General features: G+C 41.8%; 2 protein-coding genes across 2 annotated transcripts; both read right to left on the bottom strand.

Annotated features, from left to right (window-relative positions):
* Window positions 1–250: 250 nt before the first annotated feature.
* On the bottom strand, window positions 251–9,192 carry LOC117839518 (vacuolar protein sorting-associated protein 45 homolog). Its single transcript, XM_034719861.2, has 13 exons — window positions 8,797–9,192; window positions 8,521–8,722; window positions 8,351–8,430; window positions 8,019–8,246; window positions 7,049–7,174; window positions 6,889–6,969; window positions 6,656–6,797; window positions 6,368–6,546; window positions 4,945–5,100; window positions 1,270–1,377; window positions 1,078–1,199; window positions 719–850; window positions 251–605 (listed from the first exon to the last, which is right to left on the bottom strand). The coding sequence occupies exons 1-13, from the start codon at window positions 8,884–8,886 to the stop codon at window positions 548–550; spliced, it is 1,704 nt and encodes a 567-aa protein (XP_034575752.1). The 5' UTR covers window positions 8,887–9,192; the 3' UTR covers window positions 251–547.
* Window positions 9,193–9,846: 654 nt separating this feature from the next.
* Window positions 9,847–19,906, bottom strand: LOC117839519 (caffeoylshikimate esterase). The gene is made up of 12 exons (XM_034719862.2): window positions 19,812–19,906; window positions 19,492–19,699; window positions 18,994–19,023; window positions 18,043–18,169; window positions 17,805–17,951; window positions 17,531–17,661; window positions 17,319–17,456; window positions 16,813–16,911; window positions 12,269–16,132; window positions 10,712–10,871; window positions 10,493–10,628; window positions 9,847–10,407 (listed from the first exon to the last, which is right to left on the bottom strand). Exons 1-9 carry the CDS (start codon window positions 19,889–19,891, stop codon window positions 15,899–15,901), a joined length of 1,194 nt encoding a protein of 397 aa, XP_034575753.1. The 5' UTR covers window positions 19,892–19,906; the 3' UTR covers window positions 9,847–10,407; window positions 10,493–10,628; window positions 10,712–10,871; window positions 12,269–15,898.
* Window positions 19,907–20,295: the final 389 nt, after the last annotated feature.

Genomic DNA, 20,295 nt, shown 5'->3' on the forward strand with positions numbered 1-20,295 from the left:
ATCGTGGACCAACATGGCTTTGCCCTAAGATGGCAAAAACAATAAAGCATAGCAATGCAAAACCAAAGCGATCTCAACTGCTGACTCAGGATGAACGAAGGAAGGCGCTCAGTGCTTTGCTAGTTGCTACACTGTATGAAAGGATCCACTTCCAGTCGAGACAATCTCTTTGGAATCCCATAGATGTCCAGCTCAACTGCATAGACAAAGCACCTCACACAATTTCATCAAAGGTAAAATGGAGAGAAACTGAAATCCAAGGAACTGAACTTTTTTACATACACGACCTTTGAGTTCCGTATAAAACCTAAATAGTACAATCAAAATCAACATTGGTATCGACATGAACAAATAATTGCTTCAACTGCATAAAAAGAGGGAAAAAAACAGGAAAAACCATCTGCTTATTTTGTATATGGCGATGAACTATGCACCTAGAGCTATGTTACAAAATTTACCACACAAATTTGATTCTATGCAGAAGTGGAGTCAACACTGTCAGTTATCATACTCTGGTACTCTTCAAACAGAAGATGCACCATTTAGCTCATATTATAGTGCTCGATTTTGATATCCTTTGCGCCTCCCCCAGATCTTCAAGAAATCTGCAGTAGAACATTTGAGAAAATCATGCATAAACAGCAAGTTTTCCAAACCTTGCAAATCCACCTCCAAATAATCATGAGTTGAAAAGAAAATGTTGGTTCACAGTTGATACCTCTTTGAATTCAGAACCACCGAACCTCCAAGGAAGAAACGAACTCCAGGATTTGCTGCATTATAAAGGGCTACTGATCTTGCTTCCTCATAAGTTGTACCTCCAACAATGAATATGACCACATCTTGAGGCCTGTGGAATGCAACGATCTTAGCAATCATTTCAGTAAAGAATCAAATTTCAAAATAAATAACCTTAGTTGACAAAACAAAGGGGGACAGAAACTAAAAGTTATTGATTTGAAATGTCCCTAGAAATGATTTGGCTTCATTTCAAAGGGAGTGAAGAGTTTCTCGTTCATGCCAAAAATCGAAGTCCTCTAATTAAATTTCACACAACACAACCCTTCTCAGACTAACCTGCCCTGCTGGAACTGGTTGCCAACAAGTGGATAGTCCACATCTCGCAATCGCCCTTTCACAATTCCTTCCATCGTTTGGAAGAGAAGAGGCTGGTGTTGGGTGTAGACATTTTCAACTCCCTGCAACCAATAAGCACATCAGAAGAAGCCATGTTTCATGTACATTCATTTGTAGAACTTTTGTACAAACCTTAAGCCCACGAGCCATGTTGCGAGCAATATTTAATAGATCGCGGTTCCCATACAAGTCACCTGTTCTCTTATCAACACCTGCCTGCTTAAGGAGGAATTGAACAAGCTGCACATAAAAATTGTAATATTCATTAGACTTGTGAAGCACTAGGCAGAAACAAATGCATGGCATCTTTTTAACTCCAATACAAAGCAAATAGGTAGTCAACTAAATGAGACCCCAGTAACTGGTGTTCTTTGTACATGTATAATATAAAATACAATTGTAGTGTTCAAACGCCCACTTAAATTCAAATCAGGGACAGTTGCACAGTCTGCCTACAAAACTACCATGACATCTCAATACATGCGCACAGCTCTTTGGTTCTGTCCTGTGCCAATTTATAAGTTAGTCATGACCACAGGCAGGGTCATATTAACCAGTTCTCCTTCAGGGCCCGTTTGGCACAACAGCTCTGGCTCTTGATAAAATGGCTCTTGCTCTGGCTCCTTTAATGAAGCGGCTTTTATAGCTTCGGCTTGTCCTCTTGGCAAAATGTTTCGTAAAACAGCTTCATCTGGCTTTTTACAATAGGTAGAGGAGGTGAAATGTCCATAGTACCCTTTTTCTTTTTATTTATTCTTTCTATTTATTTTTCACGTTCAATTTTCTATTCCATTCCTTTTTTTTCTTTCTTATTTCTCCTTTCCATGGCCGTTATCCTCTCTTATCCGGTCTTCCCCAACCGTTCTCTCATTCTTCCTCTCTGTCTCGTCTTTTCTCTTGCTCTCTCATCTTTCTCGTCTTTTCCTGATCCGCAGGCACCACGCCCCGCACAGCCACGCTGCTGTTGGTCTGCCCCAGGTCGTGCTACCGTGTGCAATGTTCCGCATCTCCGCTGGGCAGCAGCCTCCCTTCCCTGGCGTGTGGACCACCGTTGCCCTTCCCCGACAAGCTGTCGACTAGCACTGCCTGAGCTAGGGGAAGCCTAATTTTTTGGTTTCAATCGTTCAGTGCAAACCGTTTTGCAGCTTTCCCACAGCTTCAATGATGAAGCTGTCTTGAAGATACCCCTTTGGCAGGGCTTCACCGGATGCCGGTGAAGAAGCCTTGCCAAAGGGGGGCTAAATGAACAGGCCTAGACTGATAGGACAGAAACAAGGTGTAATCAGCCAGTTTCCAGTGGCTTTTATATCAGCTTTTTCTTATTTTCCCATCCAAATTCTTCAATTCTTGTTACCATAGCCTTCCACAGTTTTTCAAATGGCTAATTTGATGACATTCCCTTTTAATATCTAGGCCCAATCTCGAAGATTTGACACCAATCATGGACAGGATTGAACGAAGGTTATCTGCATGTTCATCCTTTCTCTCGTACTCAGGAAGATTAGAGATGGTTAATTCAGTTATAACTCCGATAACAACATATGCCATGTGTACAATCAAGCTCCCTATTGGAGTGATTGAGAACATTGACAGGTTAAGGAAGCAATGTATTTGGAGGGGCAATGATCAAGCCAAGAAAGGAGGTAACTTGGCAAGCATGGCCAATGGTTCTTAAACCAAAGATCAAGGGTGGCTTAGGTGTTCTTAACCTGATATTGCAGAATGATGCTCTATTGCTTAAGCAGCTACACAATTTCTATAGCAAGATGGATGTACCTTGGGTTTGATTAATCTGGTCAACGCATTATAGTAACAAAGTCCCTCATGCTACCAGAGAGGTAGGATCCTTCTGGTGGAAGGACATTCTTCGGCTAAACACAATCTATAGAAGTATTGCACGATGCACAATTGGGGATGTGTCTACAGTCCTGTCCAGGGAAGATCTATGGTCTGACGGTATTCTAGCATCCCAATTCCCCAGACTATATTCTTTTGCTCGCAAGACGCAAGCCTCCGTCAAGCAAATCATGGAGTCAGAAAGCCTAGACTCAGTTTTCCATGTACCCCTATCAAAAGAAACCCTGGAAGAATACCATTCCTTACAGGATCATCTGCAGATGATGCCACACTCAAGTGGCGCAGCTGACCAATGGTGCTTCATTTGGGAAAATCAAACATATTCATCAAGGAAACTCTACGCCTTGGTCTTCAAATCAAAATGTTTATCATGACTGAAATTCTTTGCCTGGCTCATTATGGTGGACAGATTGAACACAAAGTTCATGCTTCACGGAGAAATCTTAATGTTCAGCCGGAAATGAACTGTGTTTTGTGCAGCAGCCAATGTGTTGAAGATCTTCATCATCTGTTTTTTACTGCAGTTTTGCACAGTCATGTTGGCAAAAACTTGGGATACAACGGCAAGATGCATCTGACATCCATGACCTGTTGCGCCTGACGCGCATCTACACAACTTCCTTTCTTCCTGGAAATCTTCATCACAGCTGCTTGGGAAATATGGAATACGAGGAATGGGAAGATCTTTGAAGGTGATGTGCCATCCCTAGCCATTTGGAGCGTAAGGTTCAAACAGCAGATAACTCTACAGCTCCATAGAGTTAGTGACGCTTTTAGACCAGTAGTGATGCAATGGTTTAGCACTGTTGTAATCCACCCTCCACGGCACCCCCCCCCCCCCCCCCCCCCCCCCCCCCCGCCCCTCTCTTTTGTAAGTATATCCCTAAACCTGTAAATATCTCTTTTTGTTATGCAATGATATGCTGTGGGGAACTCCCCCACAGTTTCACCTTAAAAAAAATATCTAGTCCCAATCACTTAAAGATTTGCAGGTGCAATCTGTTCAGAAAGGTAACTGCCAAGTTACCAAGTGAAACTGAACCCTGGTTACGAGCCAAAGGAAACAGAATGGATCTTTACATGTAGACTGATCCAAAACCCGGTCAGTACTATGAATGTATCACAGGGAATAAGGATGTATTTCAGAATCCAAATTATAACTGACTCCATAGTCCACAAATGGAGTTTTCTATCAAATGTACATTATTGCTATAAACAGAAAAAAACATTTCAGTTATGTCAATAGTGCACATGGAACATTTATGATTGGAAAAAGTCCATTTTACTCCCCTCACCTATCCACTTTGTCCACTTAACCCCCTGAACAAAATTTAGGCTCACTTTACTCCCCTAAACTATTTCATTTGGTCCAATCTACCCCCTAATTAGATTTCTATTTTTTGTTTCTCCATGTATGAGTTGAATTTTGAGTTCAAATTTTGTGAGCAGATACAAAACATGATGCCTTATGTTAAAAAATTATACTAAGATTTTTTTCGAGGTTATTTTCATAGGTTAGAATATTTAATACAAAATTGATCTTAGATATACAAAACTGTATGAAAAGTATTCATGAAAAATGCTAATGTATTTTTCTAACGTAGAGTACCATGTTATAAGTCAACTAGCAAAATCTGAAATTAGAACTCAACTTGTACGCGAAGAAACAAAAAAGAGAAATATAATTAGGGGGTAGATTGGATCAAATGAATAGTTCGGGGGAGTAAAGCGAGCCTAAATTTTGCTTAGGGGGTTAGTGGACAAAGTAAATAGGTGAGGGGAGTAAAATGGATTTTTTCCTTTATGATTCAAAACCAGCTTCCTCCATAAAAAGGTGAAAAAATAAACCAGAAAGGCAATTAACAGCGACACGGCCAAAATACCATGTGTAGAGAGTAGAGACTTAAGAGAAATACATGATCTATCACAGAGCTAGTGAAATTTACATACCCCAGACTTGTATTTGGCAGAACAAGAAGCCAGTTTGTTGAAAAGCTGCATCAGCTGAACAGAACTCTCTTTTTCATACCGCAAAGCATAGAGCATTACTAGTCGTAAGCGGTCAATATCAGATACACTTTCACTGTTTAGCAAGGAAGTGACAGCCTGAAGAAAATCAAACAGGTAAACATCTGTAATCAACAAACATAAAATAACAAGCACATTTCTTATTAAACTTGATAAGACAAATGGGTTATGAATCATAAATATAATATTTAATCTTGACAAGCAAGTCAATAAGAGAGGTCAACAGTTGTAAGATAAAGTATTCTTACTTTGACGGAAAATCAACTCAAGCTAATGAACTCAGAAAGCTTGCAACCAATTTTTTGAAGCCTGTGGTTGCATTAAATTAGAAATCCAATCCTAAAAGCATGAAGATGAGTTCTGAACAATTTTGGATATGGTTCGCAACAAAAAGAGAACAATTTTAGTTGGTATTTCTGTACTGACATAGACCCAGACCCTCAATGCACCTTGGATATGCAGGCATAAACTCATCACTTATTATTAGAAGAAAAGGAACCCAGACCTACAATGCCACCTTGGACTCGTAGGCATAACCTCATCACCATCAGCAGATACAAGCTTTTTTTGTGCATGTGAGTAACAAAGAGTCACAAGTGTATAATTAGTTCAATAAACTGGAAAAGATCGTAGATCACAGTTTTCTAAGTTCTTTGGACCAACAAAAACAAGAGAGAAAAAGGAAAGGGCAATAAGCAGGACTAACCTACACCCACAAATTTTACATGGTTCTTGTTTTTATCAGGAGCAACTTTGCCCTTTGACTTATCAGCCTGATGTGGAATAGACAGTCTGGTGAGGATCAATACGATAGTCTATGTCTGTGGGGTTTCGTTATGGCCATTTGGATTGATTTGGCATATTTTAAGTGGACAGGGAAAAATACTTCATTTAGAATCATGGTTGAATGTGAAATTTAAAAGGACAGAGGCCAAGACTTGCTATATTACACGTCTACACCAAGCCTTGGTGGCGCCAACTCAGTGCCACATTGACTGGTCCAAGGACAAAGTGCCCACAGGGAATCTAGAATTACATATAGTGGGTTTAACTGCCAGGAAAGCAAGATGCAGGTGAGCTTATCAATACTTGGAACCTTGCAGAGATATGTTACAACGAATAAATGATAATTTCAAAATAACAATATACTTAGTGATTACATGGAATATAATTGTCAACCCAAGCTAAATATATTACATAAAATGGAAAACCCATATCAGTTTATCAGCACAAGCTCAAATTTTGATAACTATGTCCAAGGCGAGAAAATGCACATATTATATAAGGGCAAGTTGTCAATTGTCAATGATGTCATGATATAATTCACAAGCATCAAAATGGATACCTCAAAGGCTGCTGCTTGTCCACTCGTACATGCTAGCTCTTGCTCTGTCTGTGAAACTAGCATAAGCTTCCTTTCCTCCACGATTCTGCTCATCTCGCTCACCAAGGCGACATGTTTTGTTACATTTCCATGTGTCTTTCGATATTCAGGATAGTTGCTCACAAATTTTGCCATGTCACCTAAAACCACCAACGCATTAAATTTTGCAAAATGCTATTGGCATATTAAAATACTTTCCAATGTTTTTTTATTTCACAGTATATAACCCAAAATGAAGTCTAAAATTACCTATACTCTGAAGATTAAGGCTGCTCTTCGAAAGATGCTGAAAGTCATCTACCATTCTTTTGATGTTCATACCAAGGTCCCCAAAGTTCTCAAACATGTTAGCTCTAAAAAAATCATCTTGAACCGATGATAGAACGACCTCCTATTTAAGTATATTTGAAATGGATTAACATTCAAAAATACTTAGCAATTGTTTCATCATATTACATAGGAGAAATTCAACATATATTAACCTGCTGGTCTTTAGGTACATTGGCAAATCCCCTAAGATCCACTTTGTTGTTCTCGATTCCAATAAGCTCATGAACCATTGCCTGCAATTCATAAGATTTCTTGCAAATTAAGAAAAGTACATTTGAACAGGGAAAAACAGATCAAGTTGTTTCAGGTTACCTGGTATGTCCATTGGTTAAGTAGAGGCGTAACAGGATCATCCCTCCTGTCAATCACCAACAACAACGAAGAGTTTTCTGTTCGTCTAAAATCAAACAGGCCACTCTCCTGCTCATACATCAATCTCTGCATGATCAAAATTATAAGTGCTTCAGAATAATCAGAACAAGTTCCATATGAGTTGTCATTCCAAATAAATGTTACAGTTGCAACCATTATTGCCTTTTGTCACAAGAAAAAAAATGAAGAGGCTTACAGAAGATACTTTGGTGTTCCTCTACTACAAATTGAACTTTTTGCAAGACAAGAAGCGGATAGTGATGGTGTTTGTGAAGTGAGTAAAGAAACGAACACTTCTGCAATACTCACATTGATGAATGTAACATGTAGAAATTCATAATGGCACTCAAAAAGCACCCAAACAACAAAAATGTAACTCCAAATGCCAACTTTAATGTTTATATATATACTATTCTGCCCTTTTAGATGACAGAAGGTAACTATACACTTCCATGTCTCTGTAGCATTCTTATGTTTGCTCAAATGGTCAAAGATATATGTTCTTCCAATTCCAAAGCAATACGTTGGGATAATAACTCAAGTGTTATAAACAATTTATAATGAGAACAGATCACAATCCACAAGCACATCAACAGGAAAAAGAGTTTTTAGAAACAAATTATGTTTCTCTAGTTTTGATTATAATAATTAGTTGAAAGCATCTTTTGTAGAACCATAGTAGAAAAGCCTTACTAGAATTAACATAAATGCTCATGAGTCATGATGACTAGATTCTGAAGCCTGGTATAGCAAGCGTAAACTAGGCCTGTGTGAGTTAACACCGTAAGATGTGCAGTAACAAAAATCTAAAGGGCTGTGACCTATGAACACAACATATTGAAACATTATTTTCAAATTCGTCTAGTTTCAGGACTTCAGTAGCAATGTTTCACAGTTACAATTGACCCACCGCAGTTTCTTGTGCGATCCTTTTTGCAACATCTGATGTCCTCTGATATCTAATGACAGGGCGGCGCTTGAGAGCCAAGAAGACAGAAGCAATGCCATCAACAGCTCGATCACAAAAACTCTGCATGCCTGGAGGGTCGACCACTGTTGGAAGCATGTACATGTGGTTATTTTGTATGTTGAGAGTGAAATGGTATGGGTCAATCGCACAAAAATCAGCATAGAACTCCTGCAGAAACAGAATAAGAATACATATGCAAATGTAATCCTCCATCTCAAGCATTTGCAATAGCCATTGCAATAAGCAAATGAAACGTATTCAACACCACTAACCTGAACTTGCTGAACAACCTCCTGCTCATCAGAATCAGCTAGTATCTGAATCTGCGGAATCTTCAATATATTGGAGAAGACTGCGAAGGCACAAACCGTAAAAGAACCAAATGAATAAGGAAAATCCCACTGCACCAAATTCCATAGCAAATCAGTGATTGGTCACGCACAGAGGTGGTACTCGGCGAAGCGCGGCATGGCGAGGTGCCTGCGGAGCTTCTGGACGTTGTCAGCAGAGGGTCGGAGGAAGTAGACGGCCTTGAGGTGCGCCATGGACTCCCTGGAGCTGGAGGCATTGTCCATCGTCTCCACGAGGAACACCTCCTTCCGCAGCAGATCCGACTGGCTGTACACCACGCTCACCATCCCGACCTGAGCACAGATCTGGTAAGATCGAGAAAGGGGAGGAGCCGAAGCTAGGGTTTCCGGGGAAGGGGGGCACGTACGGTTTGGGGGTCGAGGACGAGGACCTTCATTCCCGGGATGTCGTGGAGCATGCGGTCGATGTAGTCGCGGACGAGAGGGATCAGCACCATTGTTGCTGCGGCGGCTGGTTCTTCGAATTTGGTATAAATTTTGCGCTCGGCGGAGGAGCTCAGGCGGCAGTGGAATCCGGTGGAGGGAGCTGGCAGCGGGCGGATGGAGGAGCTCGGGGCAGTGCCGGGGTCCGGTGGAGGGAGCTGCGCGGGGGCGGAGGAGCACCGGCGGCGGCGGGATCCGGTGGAGGTGGAGGCGGATTCAGTTCAGCAAGTCACGATGTAACTTAGCGCCCCTGTATCCAACGCCCACAGTCCATCCAACGGTTACAATTTGTTGACTGCTCTCATGCTTATCAGTTACGAGAAACACAGGCCGGCCGCCGGAAGCAGCTCAGGCAACCACCGCCGCCGGCCAATTTCATCACCGCCATTCTACAATTCGTACTAAAAACTAGTAAAATCGATTGCCCATGGCCTTTTCTTTTCTCATGTGCTCTCAATTTTGTTAGAGATTGCTTAATTTGCCGTTGGGAAGCCATCGTTCGGCTTCGTGGTCGCGTCGAGGACGCACGGGAAGGGACGGCTCGCCATCACGGAGCACTGGGGCTCCTATATAACTGGCGGAAGCTGATTAAGCTTCAGCCCATTAGGTCTAACAAAAAGTATAAATCAACATTACAACAAACTAAGCTCAACATTTCATAAAAATTAGATCAACATCAAAAAATACTAAATTTAACATTTTGTAAATTATAGTTCAGTATTTTGTAAAAAAATAGAGAGAATTCCTTTGACCTTCAAATAATACCCAATCCCTTATTTGGCCCTAAAACATGGACTATTTGACCTCCAGTTGCAACTTTTGTGCCTAACATGGCCTTGCTGTTAATTGGCCTGTACAAAGACAGATTTACCCCTGAGTAAATTTTGGATATTTATTGTATATATAATTTATTTGAGATATACGAATGACAGTTTATTGAGATCCCCACCATTTGATATTTTTTGGCAGCAATGTAACTGGATCAGCATGTTCACATATATAAAAATATCAGCACATCTAGGTTTGTCGCAAACATGCATACAGCAAGTTCACATAACAACACATGGTGATAACTAGAGAATACACCGGTTCTCAAGTTCACACACACATACAGTAGCAGTTTCTAACATGACAGGTTCTCAATTTCACACACACACATACAGTAGCAACACTGATTCTGAAGTTCCCATCCAGCAGGTTCATTAGTGCACAAAAGCTCTGCAGACTTGGTCAAAACAAGGTAAATGACCATAAATTACAGACTAAGCCTTCTTCGACTCCTTGTGCTCATGGCAGGGCTGCATGGATCAACCTTTTTGCTTCTTGTGCCCATTGCAGGACTGTCAAACAACACAGTTGTCTGCTTTGCTTTCTTTTTGGCTTGTTTCTTCCCTTTGGGCTTGGGCTTATCCTTCTGTTTAGTCTGCTTCTTTGTACCCTTGGTTGTAGCCACTGGTGGATGATTCGAAGCACTAGACGTAGGGAACTCAATGGTCATGGGTTCGGGCTGATTGGTGCTACCGGCTGACCTGCACCTGTGCATGCATAACAACAAAACAGAATTTCAGAATAAGGAATACTAAGAGCATTATATTATTACATATCAGAACAAGCCATCACCTTACTGAGCCTCCAGAATCTAAGGTAGCCAACCTTGGTGGAAAAGACAGAGGATGCAGGCGCTTCACCATTCCAAGGGACAATGCTTTCCTGAGTTGATGCTTTGGTGGTCTTTCTTTTCTTCTTTGGTGATCCTCTACATGAGCATTAAGAAAATAAAATTAAGTACATTTGGTTACAAAGACTAAGAAATCAAGAGTAAAAATAGACAATTTTCACCTCAGTTCCATCATAGCTGCAATGTCCTCTGGGTTACCATTCTTGCAATTGTGCCAATGATGCCCATAGCCCTTACAAATAGGGCATTGGTGCTGCCCTTTTGTCCTTTTCTTCTCACTACAGCTCTTGTACCTCTCATTTTGACTCCTACCAGCTGTGGCTTTTAGTAGTGGTGGATACATGAAAAAATCATGGGACAATTTAGGCCACTGTGACTTATCAGCCATAGCAGGGATTAGTTGACCATATACTGCTCTAAATTTGTCTGTTGAGTAAAATAAGTCGACATAGTTCTCTAGAGGTGCATTGCTGAGTGATGTGATGAATGCTATAGCATGCTTGCATGGAATTCCAGAAACTTGCCATGCTCTACAAGAACATGTCCTATCATGCAAGTTCACCACAAACCTGAAGCCACTGCCTCCCAATGCAGTCACTTCAGCCACTTCTAGTGCTAGAGCAAGTATGAGCACATTGGTTCTTTTTCACCTACAAAATTGAAAAGATGCAATTTGATAAGACAATACAGTAAAAAAATCAAAGGAAAAAAACAAATGCCGTGAACCAATATAGTAAGATAATTACCATTACAGTGCTCATGTCTTCCATTGTTGAAGCATGTAGCCTCCAGGGACATTTATCTTCCCTTTTCTTTGCACAATATGCCGTGAACCTATACGGTGCACTCTTCATAGTGTTAAATTCAAATTCATGTTTGATTGCATGCTGAGATAGTGCCACCTTAAATACTTCCATGTTGGGATATTTTGAGCCTACTGTCATTGCAGGGTCATCTTTGTCATAGTGTACCTCACCAATCTCATCCTCTTCAACCTCATCATTGTTCTCTTCAACCTCGTCATTGTCCACTTCAACCTCATCATCTTCTGGGCCATCAGCATTAAGTCCCTTTTCTTTCTCACAACAAACAGCAACATCTAAAGCAAGTACAGGTTCATTGCTCAAGTATATAGCCTCCTCATCCACACCAACATGTTCATTCTCAGGTAATGGGTTTTGTAAATAACTTTCATCATCTGGTTGTGTGCTGCTAGGCTTGCATTGCTCAGGCTGAACAGGTACACTACTAGCATAGCCTTGCCACTCAGTGATAAGCTGATATGGTTTGGAGAGCTCGGCATATGCAATGAACATATGCAATGAACAGGTGCACTACCTTTGTCATAATGTGTTTCTCAAACATTGACATCAACTCTTGGTCTGTTGTAACTAATGGGAAGGTTCCCAAATCAGCATCGTAGTACTGAACATGTGCAATTTCCTTATAACGAGGAGGGTACTGCTCTACGATGGATTCAACAAAGTCCTTCAAATTTGTTGTGTCAGAATCAATAACTTTCTCTAAGCAAAAGCAGTCGACATCCCTTCTAGCTTTCTCAGGATTGCCAAGAAGTTTAATTTTTAGTAGATAACTAGATTCTGGGTCCATCCAGTGTGAAAACAACATCCTAGCATCATGAGCAATACTACTGCATCTCCTATTTCTATGATAAACAAGACAACAGAGAGAAATAGCAACTCAGATGGGGAACTCACCCTTCAGGCCATGCATCAGGGGGTTGGAGCAGGCCCTCCGCACAACCCTTGCCCCGCTCCTCCCCTGGGCGCATCCCGGCATGGCCGAGCCCACCAGTTTCCTCGGGCGCACCCCGTCGCCTTGGTGGAGCCGAGCCCAGCGGCTCCCCTGCGCATGGCCCAAGCCCGGCGGCTACCCTGGCCATGGGAGCCGCGGCCTGCCCAGCGCCGCGCATGGAGCCTCCGCGCCGTCGCCGGAGATCCGCCGCAGGAGCCACTGCTCAGATGGGAACCGCCCGCGATCTAGGGTTTGGGGGCGGGAGGGGGAATCGGAGAGGTGACGAGCGGCCGCGGGCATCGAGTGACGATGCGGCGCGAGGAGGGGGTGCCGTGCAGGAGTTTTTTTTTTTTTGGCCGGCTGCAAGTAGAAGGGTATTTTTGTCCAGCAATTCATTGTTTCCTGAGACATACTGCAAAACCTAACGGAAATGTCTAACAGACATAACAGCAGGGCTATATTGGGCACAAAAGTTGCAACCGGAGGTCAAATAAGGCATAGTTCATTTTTTAGGGTCAAATAAGGGATTGAGTCATCTGTGAAGGCCAAATAAGAAATTCTCTCAAAAAATAATACATTCAATATTTTTTCTTGCTTACTCCAGCATATCGATCAGATGGATTCAACATTTTTCTAAAGAAGGATAAACATTTTGAAGCTATATTTTCTTTTCTGTTCTTCAACATGTGGGCAGCACGTGGGGCCGGTCAGTGCCTATGAGCGGCGCGCCTGCCGGGGACGGCTACGGGCCAGCATGCCTGCCAAGGATGGTTGCAGGCGCACGGAGCCGACGGAGGGTGGCGGGGCTGACCCACATGGAGTAGCGGCCGCGGGAAGACGGGCGAGGGTGGCGGCCGCGGAGTAGCTCGTGGTGGCGGGACGATAACAGCAGGGAACCTGTGGTCACGGCACGGGAGAGCCTCTAGACGATAGTGATGGGGCAACCGCCGGGGCAAGACGGCGTCACGAGGCGGGTAGCGCACGGGATGGTGTGGCGTCCAGCGGGGCAAGAGGACGGGAGTGCTAGGGCTGAGGAGATGGGAGCGATCCAATGGATGAGGATGCGCGCACGAATCTCAAACACCGGAAGCCAAGTAGCTTACGGGCTTCCGAAAGCCAACTCCAGTGGACCCGCTCCCCCTTGGCTCACGCCGACTCCGGAGTCTGGAACGTAGATGCGAGCTACACCAACAGGCGCCTACTCGTCGCGGTCGATGAGGTGCTACTTCTAGTGGAGGAGGATCCCTCGCTCTCACTGAGTCCTCGTCCTCGCGCCGCCACCTAGACAACGTCAGCTGCATCGGGCATGGTGAAGGAGTTCATGCTCATCAGGGTCTAGAACACCTCCCTGCTGCGCGTCGCCATCGATGGGCTCTCGCTGACCTCTAGCGTCGTGTGGCTTGGATCTAGCAAAACGACTTTGGACGCGCGATGTGGGACACATCTTCCTCGGCGGCAGGCAACATGACACGGCTCTCATCCCATTTGGGAGCGTGCAAACTCCAACTCCTTCCTCACCTCCGGGAGGGCCACACAACGTGAAATGGTAGCTCGGCACGGGATACTGGAGTGCTAGCGCAAAAGCTCCGCCTCGATTGCGCTTGTGAAAAGGCAAGTCCTAGTGTGCTTCAATTACTTGCAAACACCGATTCATCTTATGATTACGACTATGATCACCGTATCATCCTAGCTATGATGTGTATTGATTTCAAGCCTTGCTGGTCACCGATTCATCATATGCTCCTTTCGTGGACATCACCGTATCATCCTGTGATGCATGTTAATTTCAAACCAAGCTAATCACCGATTCATCCTATGCTCCCTTCATGGCCATCTTTGTATCATCCTATGATCACTAACTTATACTCTAATATTGTGATTGTGATCACCAATTGATACTCTGATATTACGACTATGATAAATCTTCACCGTTTTGCTTCATTTCTTCATGTGTCTTTATCCCGACTTCTCTTTTACGATATTTTGGGTTGATTTAATATCTCTTAGGGTCTTGTACATGTCCTCTTGACCTTTGTTTGATGTGTTTGATCACCCAAATCCATTACCTTGCATTTATGTGACTAAACTTGTATACTCGCAAATATTGTTAAGTCACATAGGTTAGTGTTGACACACAATCACTAAAATCACTAATGGTCTAGCTGGAATCATTTCCAACGAAAGAAAACCTGACATGAGTGGAGCGGTGTTTCATGACACGTGCTAACAGAATGGACCGGAGTGTCATTTTAGGAATGAAATTCAAAGTGGGTGTCAATTACGGGAGTTCAAAATTTTGATGGGGAAGGAAGGAAGCATTTATTTTATTTTAGTACACTGTCAATTAGGGACTTAGTCCATGTCCATCTCGTCGACCCATGTTGACCACCACTTACTTCGGTCCACCTGGCCAAACAAAGGGGGCTCCTATCCGCAAATATCCGCAAAGTGCATAGGTGATTTTTAAACTTGTCCAGCTGTATCATTTAAAAACGTTGTGTCTAAGCTGTCATTTAGACCCCGTACTCTCAAAAGCATATCTAGCTTCCGGAATTTGGACTCAGATGTCATTTATGTCCATGTACTCTTTAAATGCAAATTTTACTCTCTAAACTTGGCTTTGGTGTCGTATAAGTCCTTAAACTCAAACTCTAGAAATGCAGTGTCATCCCACTAATTAGATCAAATTTTATCTCTAGAAATGCAGTGTCATCCCACTAATAAATCAAATTTTATGCTTTCAATTAAGCCCCTAACTTGTTTTATTACCTCTTCAGTTTCTTCGTAATATTCATCTAGTAATCTATCTTATAAACCCCTAATTTTAGTTTAGTAAATTATAATTTAATTATAATCTATCTTGAATAAGCTCACGTGACCTTATTCAAATTGAGTTATTCAAATTTTAACAATCTTCCAAGAATAACATAGCACACTTGTCATGCGCACCTAGCAAGTTAAGATATTGCCTCCAAAGTAAAAGATCATCAATCTTTCTGGATCCAGCACATCAATATTCTCCACACACGTTGAACTAAAATTCACTTTATTTGATTATAATTAAATTATACTTATATAAAAAGTTTGTATCAATTTAATTGAGATGCAATAACTTTAGAGAGTATATGGACCTAGATAACACCCAAAGCCAAGTTTAGGTGGTTAGATTTGCATTATGAGAGCATAGGGACCTAAACGACACCCGAGCCCAAGTGCCCAAGTTTAGGTAGTCAGATGTGCATTTTGAAAGTACAGGGATCTAAGTGACACAGCTGGACAGCTGGACGGGATCATGCACTTTACTCTAACATATAAATACCACAAAATCCGAGGTCTAATGAAATTAATGAACAAAAAAGGGCGTTTTACAACCGAAATTTCTCTTAAACAATTCATGTGGTAAATAAAATACACGTGCATCAGTTATGTACAACGTTCAGATACAAGATGGACAACTTAATAATCAGAAGTAAGAATTTTACAGGGTTACCGCAAAAGTGGGATTCAAACAGTTGGGTATGGTATCCCTGACAGGAAGGGGTACAGCAATGATACACAAATTTACCTAATCCTGACGGATGGCACTGCACGCTTCATGGCGATGAACCTTGTTCCTTTGTGGAATGCTGATCCAGCCAAGAGATAATATCATCGAGAACTTGGAAAATTGTATTGTCCGGCTCACCTTCCAAGATAGCATGGTATGCACCTTTGTAGAGGCACAGCTTCTTGTCTTGGCTCTTTGCTTTCTCATACAGAGCTTTACTCACGTCTGGGTCGGTAACCAAATCAGCCTCACCGTGTAATATGATCATGGGCAGTGAAACCTGTGGAAGATGAAGCAGGCGTCAGCCATCAAAAAATCTTAAACAGCAATAGTATGCATAAATAGACCATCCACAATTCCATATTCTAACAAAAGTTGTTAAAATTGTCCTCCAAAACAGCACACTTACTTACATTCAAATCTTATAAAGGCAAGTGTCTTATCTGATTACACCTATCTGTTTCCGTAATGTTATGCCAAAAGCATGAATTTTGTTAAGGGTATTAGAATCCTTTTTGTATTCCTATTTCTCTGCTCTTGTACCATTTATATATTGCCCCCTTGTGGCTATTGTTCAGGACAAGCACCATTCGCATAACTTGGTACAGAGCCAAACTAGAGTTAGGGTTTTCTTTCCTTTGTCTTCCCTTAGTCGTACCCTTTTTTTTCTCCACTGCATGCCAGATTTTGTGCAGCACACCACCATATAAAGCTAAAAGATCAGCATGAATAGAAACAAGGCATTTCCTTTATCACTGAATATAGAACGTCATTGGATCCGTGCAGTCATAAAAACTTGGTGGTTACTATACTTAAAAAAAAGCACATGAGTGACCGTTGAAAGTAACACTTTGAAGTTTGAACATGAAATGAAACCATCGAATCGGTGGCAGAGAATATATAGCATGCATGACATGTATAACTCAAGTAACTGGAGCAAACCAAACATGAGCCACATACTTCTTCCAGACGTCTTTCTATCTCTTGTGTTGTATTCAGCATCTCCAGAGCTGTTCGGAGACGTGGTTTGTCCTTGTACGCGATCACATTGAAAGAACACTGCATTGGTCAGTGAACTAATAAGTACACTCCAATCGCAACACATATAAATAAACTGATTTCTGTTTTACAAGAACAAAAAAACACTAACAGTGCCTGCAAATGCATATCCGTATGTTCTCTAGGATTGCTGTAAGACAAAAGTAGAAGCAGTAGCAAATCGTACAGTCACAAATCATTTGTTATATTGATTACTAAAAACGCTGAGAATGCCTATTCATTTGAGGTAGAGTCTGAAGCAATAGGGTTTAGGGATCCTATTGTTTTTTTGCATGTTATTATCTGGAAAAATACGTCCTATCAAAGAATACACAAGGCAGTCAAAATGGAAGAAAAGAAGGAAATACTAGAATTGAATGAAAGAGTCAAATACTAGTTTCAAAGAATTCAGCATGACAGATACTGACCTGCTCTTGTTTCTTCTTCTCTTTGAATGCCAACTCGGCCAAATCTTTTTGAGGAACAAGCTTTTCTTTTGGCAGAAGTTTGGCCATAAAAATTAAAACTTGCCGAACAGGCCAAGGTGGAACCACATCATCTGCAATCTATTGAAATGATGTTGTGATTAAGTGGTTAGGCATTAACTTATATAAATAACATTCTACAAAGATAGAACTACCTTGCACATGGGTGCAACTAGTATTGCACCATTCCATTCATTTGGTTGCTTGAAGTGAACCTTCAATGCAACTGCTCCACCCATAGATTGACCAAATAGGAAGCTTGGCAGACCTCTATGTTCAGGATTTCCTAACAAGAAGAAACAATAGCATGTTTACACTCAAATGGTAATCTTGAGTTAAGAATTTTTTTCACAAAAGTACCCAACCGTTTCTGAAATTCCTGTGAAAGAAACAGCACCAGAAACTAGCAAGATCACAATGACAGTGTACCTTTGACCTTAGCAAAGTGTTCAGCTACATCATCAACTAGAGTATCAAAACTTGGAATATATCCATGAAGTCCTTCCGAAAGGCCAAAGCCAGGGTAGTCAAGTGCAAATACTCCATATCCAGCTGAAGCAATCTTCCTAGCAACCCCTAAAATAAAGAAACCATTAAAAACATGCAAAAAAATATCAACAAAACAGAGAAACCACAGCATTACTAGCATCATAGAGGAAAAGCTAACCATCAAGGAAGAAGGTGCAGGTGTCTCCATAACCATGGCAGAAACAAACAATTGCTTTCATGCGTTGGTTCTCTGGAAACCAACATTTCGAGAATATCTCCAAGCCTCTAGAGTTACGCTCATATGTCTGTAAAAGAAAAAAAAGATGATTGATAATTACTCCCTCCGTCCCAAAAAGAATGCAACTCTCGCTTCTCGAGAAGTCAAATAGTTTCAAGTTTGACCAAATTTATATAAAAAAGTACTAACATTCACGTCTCCAAATAGATTTAGTATGAACATTAAATAATTAATCCATTGACATTTATTTTGTACCATAAATGTTAGTACTATTTTGTATAAATTTGGTCAAATTTAAAATTGATTGACTTCTCGGGAAGCGAGAGTAGCATTCTTTTTGGGACGGATGGAGTAATCAACAAGCTGGAATAAACTTTTAAAAAGAGATCCAAATGGTGTGTCATCATGCTTGCAAAGTTGGGAATACCATTGAGCAAGCATGTTTTGCATTTGAAATTACCATCTTAAATCATCTAGCAGACACAGCAAAAGTTATCTGTAAAATAGCCAACTCCTGAAGGTTCATCACATATCGTAAAAATCTACTGAAGCAAAGGAGAAACTAATGTAAGTTTGGATACACCCTAAGAACTTCAACATTATATTGCCTTGCAGTAATTTTTTCATAAACAAATATTGAAACTATCTAATATTTCTGCAAGGTCATCATTTGCTCAAATTAGTGAAATAAATATGCCTACTAACTTATATCGAGCGAAACCATTTGAGTGTCACTCATAAGTAGAGCATGCCCAATGGGAAAAAGGAGAATCGACTCTATATGGCACAAAATAATCTTGTATGCAAAAAGATGACAAAAATTTCGAATTACAACAGTTAAGTTCAGGGACCTCCTTATTATAAAGAAAATGTTAGCTTAAGGAATAGTACCTCTTTTGTTCCAATGCCATTATATTGTCCCTGCAACATGAAACGAATGCAAGTGAGAGAGATCATACATGGCATGCAAAATCAAAAAGCGTGTTTACCATCTAGTTCTATGTCATCATTTGAAGTGAGATGAGTGACTAAAAGCTGCAATAGAGAAGATTCAAAAAAGGAACTAAAGATATGTAATGTAATACCAACACCTCCTGCCAATTGGTATGAGACGTTTTGATTATAGGGTAATCTTTTGATGAAAAAGGCCAGAAATATATTGTCTGCAAACACGTTTCTATTGCAGCTTTCTACACTAAGCGCTGAGCAAGTAAACATAATTAATGGAATCAGCACTTGTATTATCTTGCCTAACAAATCACATGACAACACGTCACTGACAAGTATACAATCGAAAAAGAAAGGACATCTGTTTTCGAAGTAAAGAGACAGGGCATCGTTACACGTGGCTCTAAGCATATCTGCAGAGTAGGGATGTGGGGGGTTGACCTTGAAGAGGCAATGGTCGATGTTGAGCTGCACGTCTTTGAACGCCTCGCGGACGCGGCGGCGCTCGGGGGCCTGGTCCAGGCACACCTCCAGCACCTCCCGCTCCAGCGCCTCGTCCACCAGACCCTCCCACTTCCTCGGGGCCTGCGCCGGAGCCCACGACGACGACGACATCGCCGCCGCGCCCGCGCCCCGCGTCGTCGGCCGGCTGAGACGGAACGAGTGGATGGAAGTAGATCCGCAGCGGGAGGAGGAGGAGGAGGAGGAGGAGGAGGAGGAGGAGGTGGGGGAAGGGGGGAGGCGAGGAACCGGCGACCCACCTACCGCGGGAAGACGGGAAGGGCGGCGGCGGCAGCGCGGGGAGGAAGACTCTGGCGAAGGCTCGCGGTTTTGACGCCATTTGGCCTTTTTTTTTTTGTGAAAAGGAAATGAGTTGTCAACTTTATCCTTTTCTTTGCGTGTTTCCGTCACGGAGGTGGACTCGGGGCAACTCCAAAATATTGCTAATTTTACCCTTAATATTTTTTTAGAGAAAAAGAGAAAAAACAAACTCCAACAGTTCACCCAAACCTTCCCTAATTTTTTAACGACGCTAAAAAACAACGTGCCACTGCGTATATTTTAGCGTTGGTATTCCTCCCCTAATCCTGATTCCTGCACGCCCGCGCGTCCCTTCTGATGGGCCCAATACGATGACGTAGCCTATTTTGAAATATTAGAGGCAATTTATTAGCGATCTGCTATGGATTGATATGTTTTTGGAGGAAATTTTTTTACGAGAATCCTCAATATATAGTTTTGAGG

This window comes from Setaria viridis, chromosome 9 (assembly GCF_005286985.2).
Source record: "Setaria viridis chromosome 9, Setaria_viridis_v4.0, whole genome shotgun sequence".
Classification (NCBI taxonomy): domain Eukaryota; kingdom Viridiplantae; phylum Streptophyta; class Magnoliopsida; order Poales; family Poaceae; genus Setaria; species Setaria viridis.

Excerpts from the sequence above, each read along its gene's own strand:
- LOC117839518 (XM_034719861.2), bottom strand. The coding sequence starts at position 8,886 with ATGGTGCTGATCCCTCTCGTCCGCGACTACATCGACCGCATGCTCCAC. Across the intron at positions 8,431-8,520 it reads CTTCGCCGAGTACCACCTCT|TCTTCTCCAATATATTGAAG; the intron begins GTGCGTGACCAA and ends GTGCCTTCGCAG. Across the intron at positions 6,798-6,888 it reads ATGTACCTAAAGACCAGCAG|GAGGTCGTTCTATCATCGGT; the intron begins GTTAATATATGT and ends ATACTTAAATAG.
- LOC117839519 (XM_034719862.2), bottom strand. The coding sequence starts at position 19,891 with ATGGCGTCAAAACCGCGAGCCTTCGCCAGAGTCTTCCTCCCCGCGCTG. Across the intron at positions 17,662-17,804 it reads ACACTTTGCTAAGGTCAAAG|GAAATCCTGAACATAGAGGT; the intron begins GTACACTGTCAT and ends TCTTCTTGTTAG. Across the intron at positions 16,133-16,812 it reads TAGAAAGACGTCTGGAAGAA|GTTTCACTGCCCATGATCAT; the intron begins GTATGTGGCTCA and ends CATCTTCCACAG.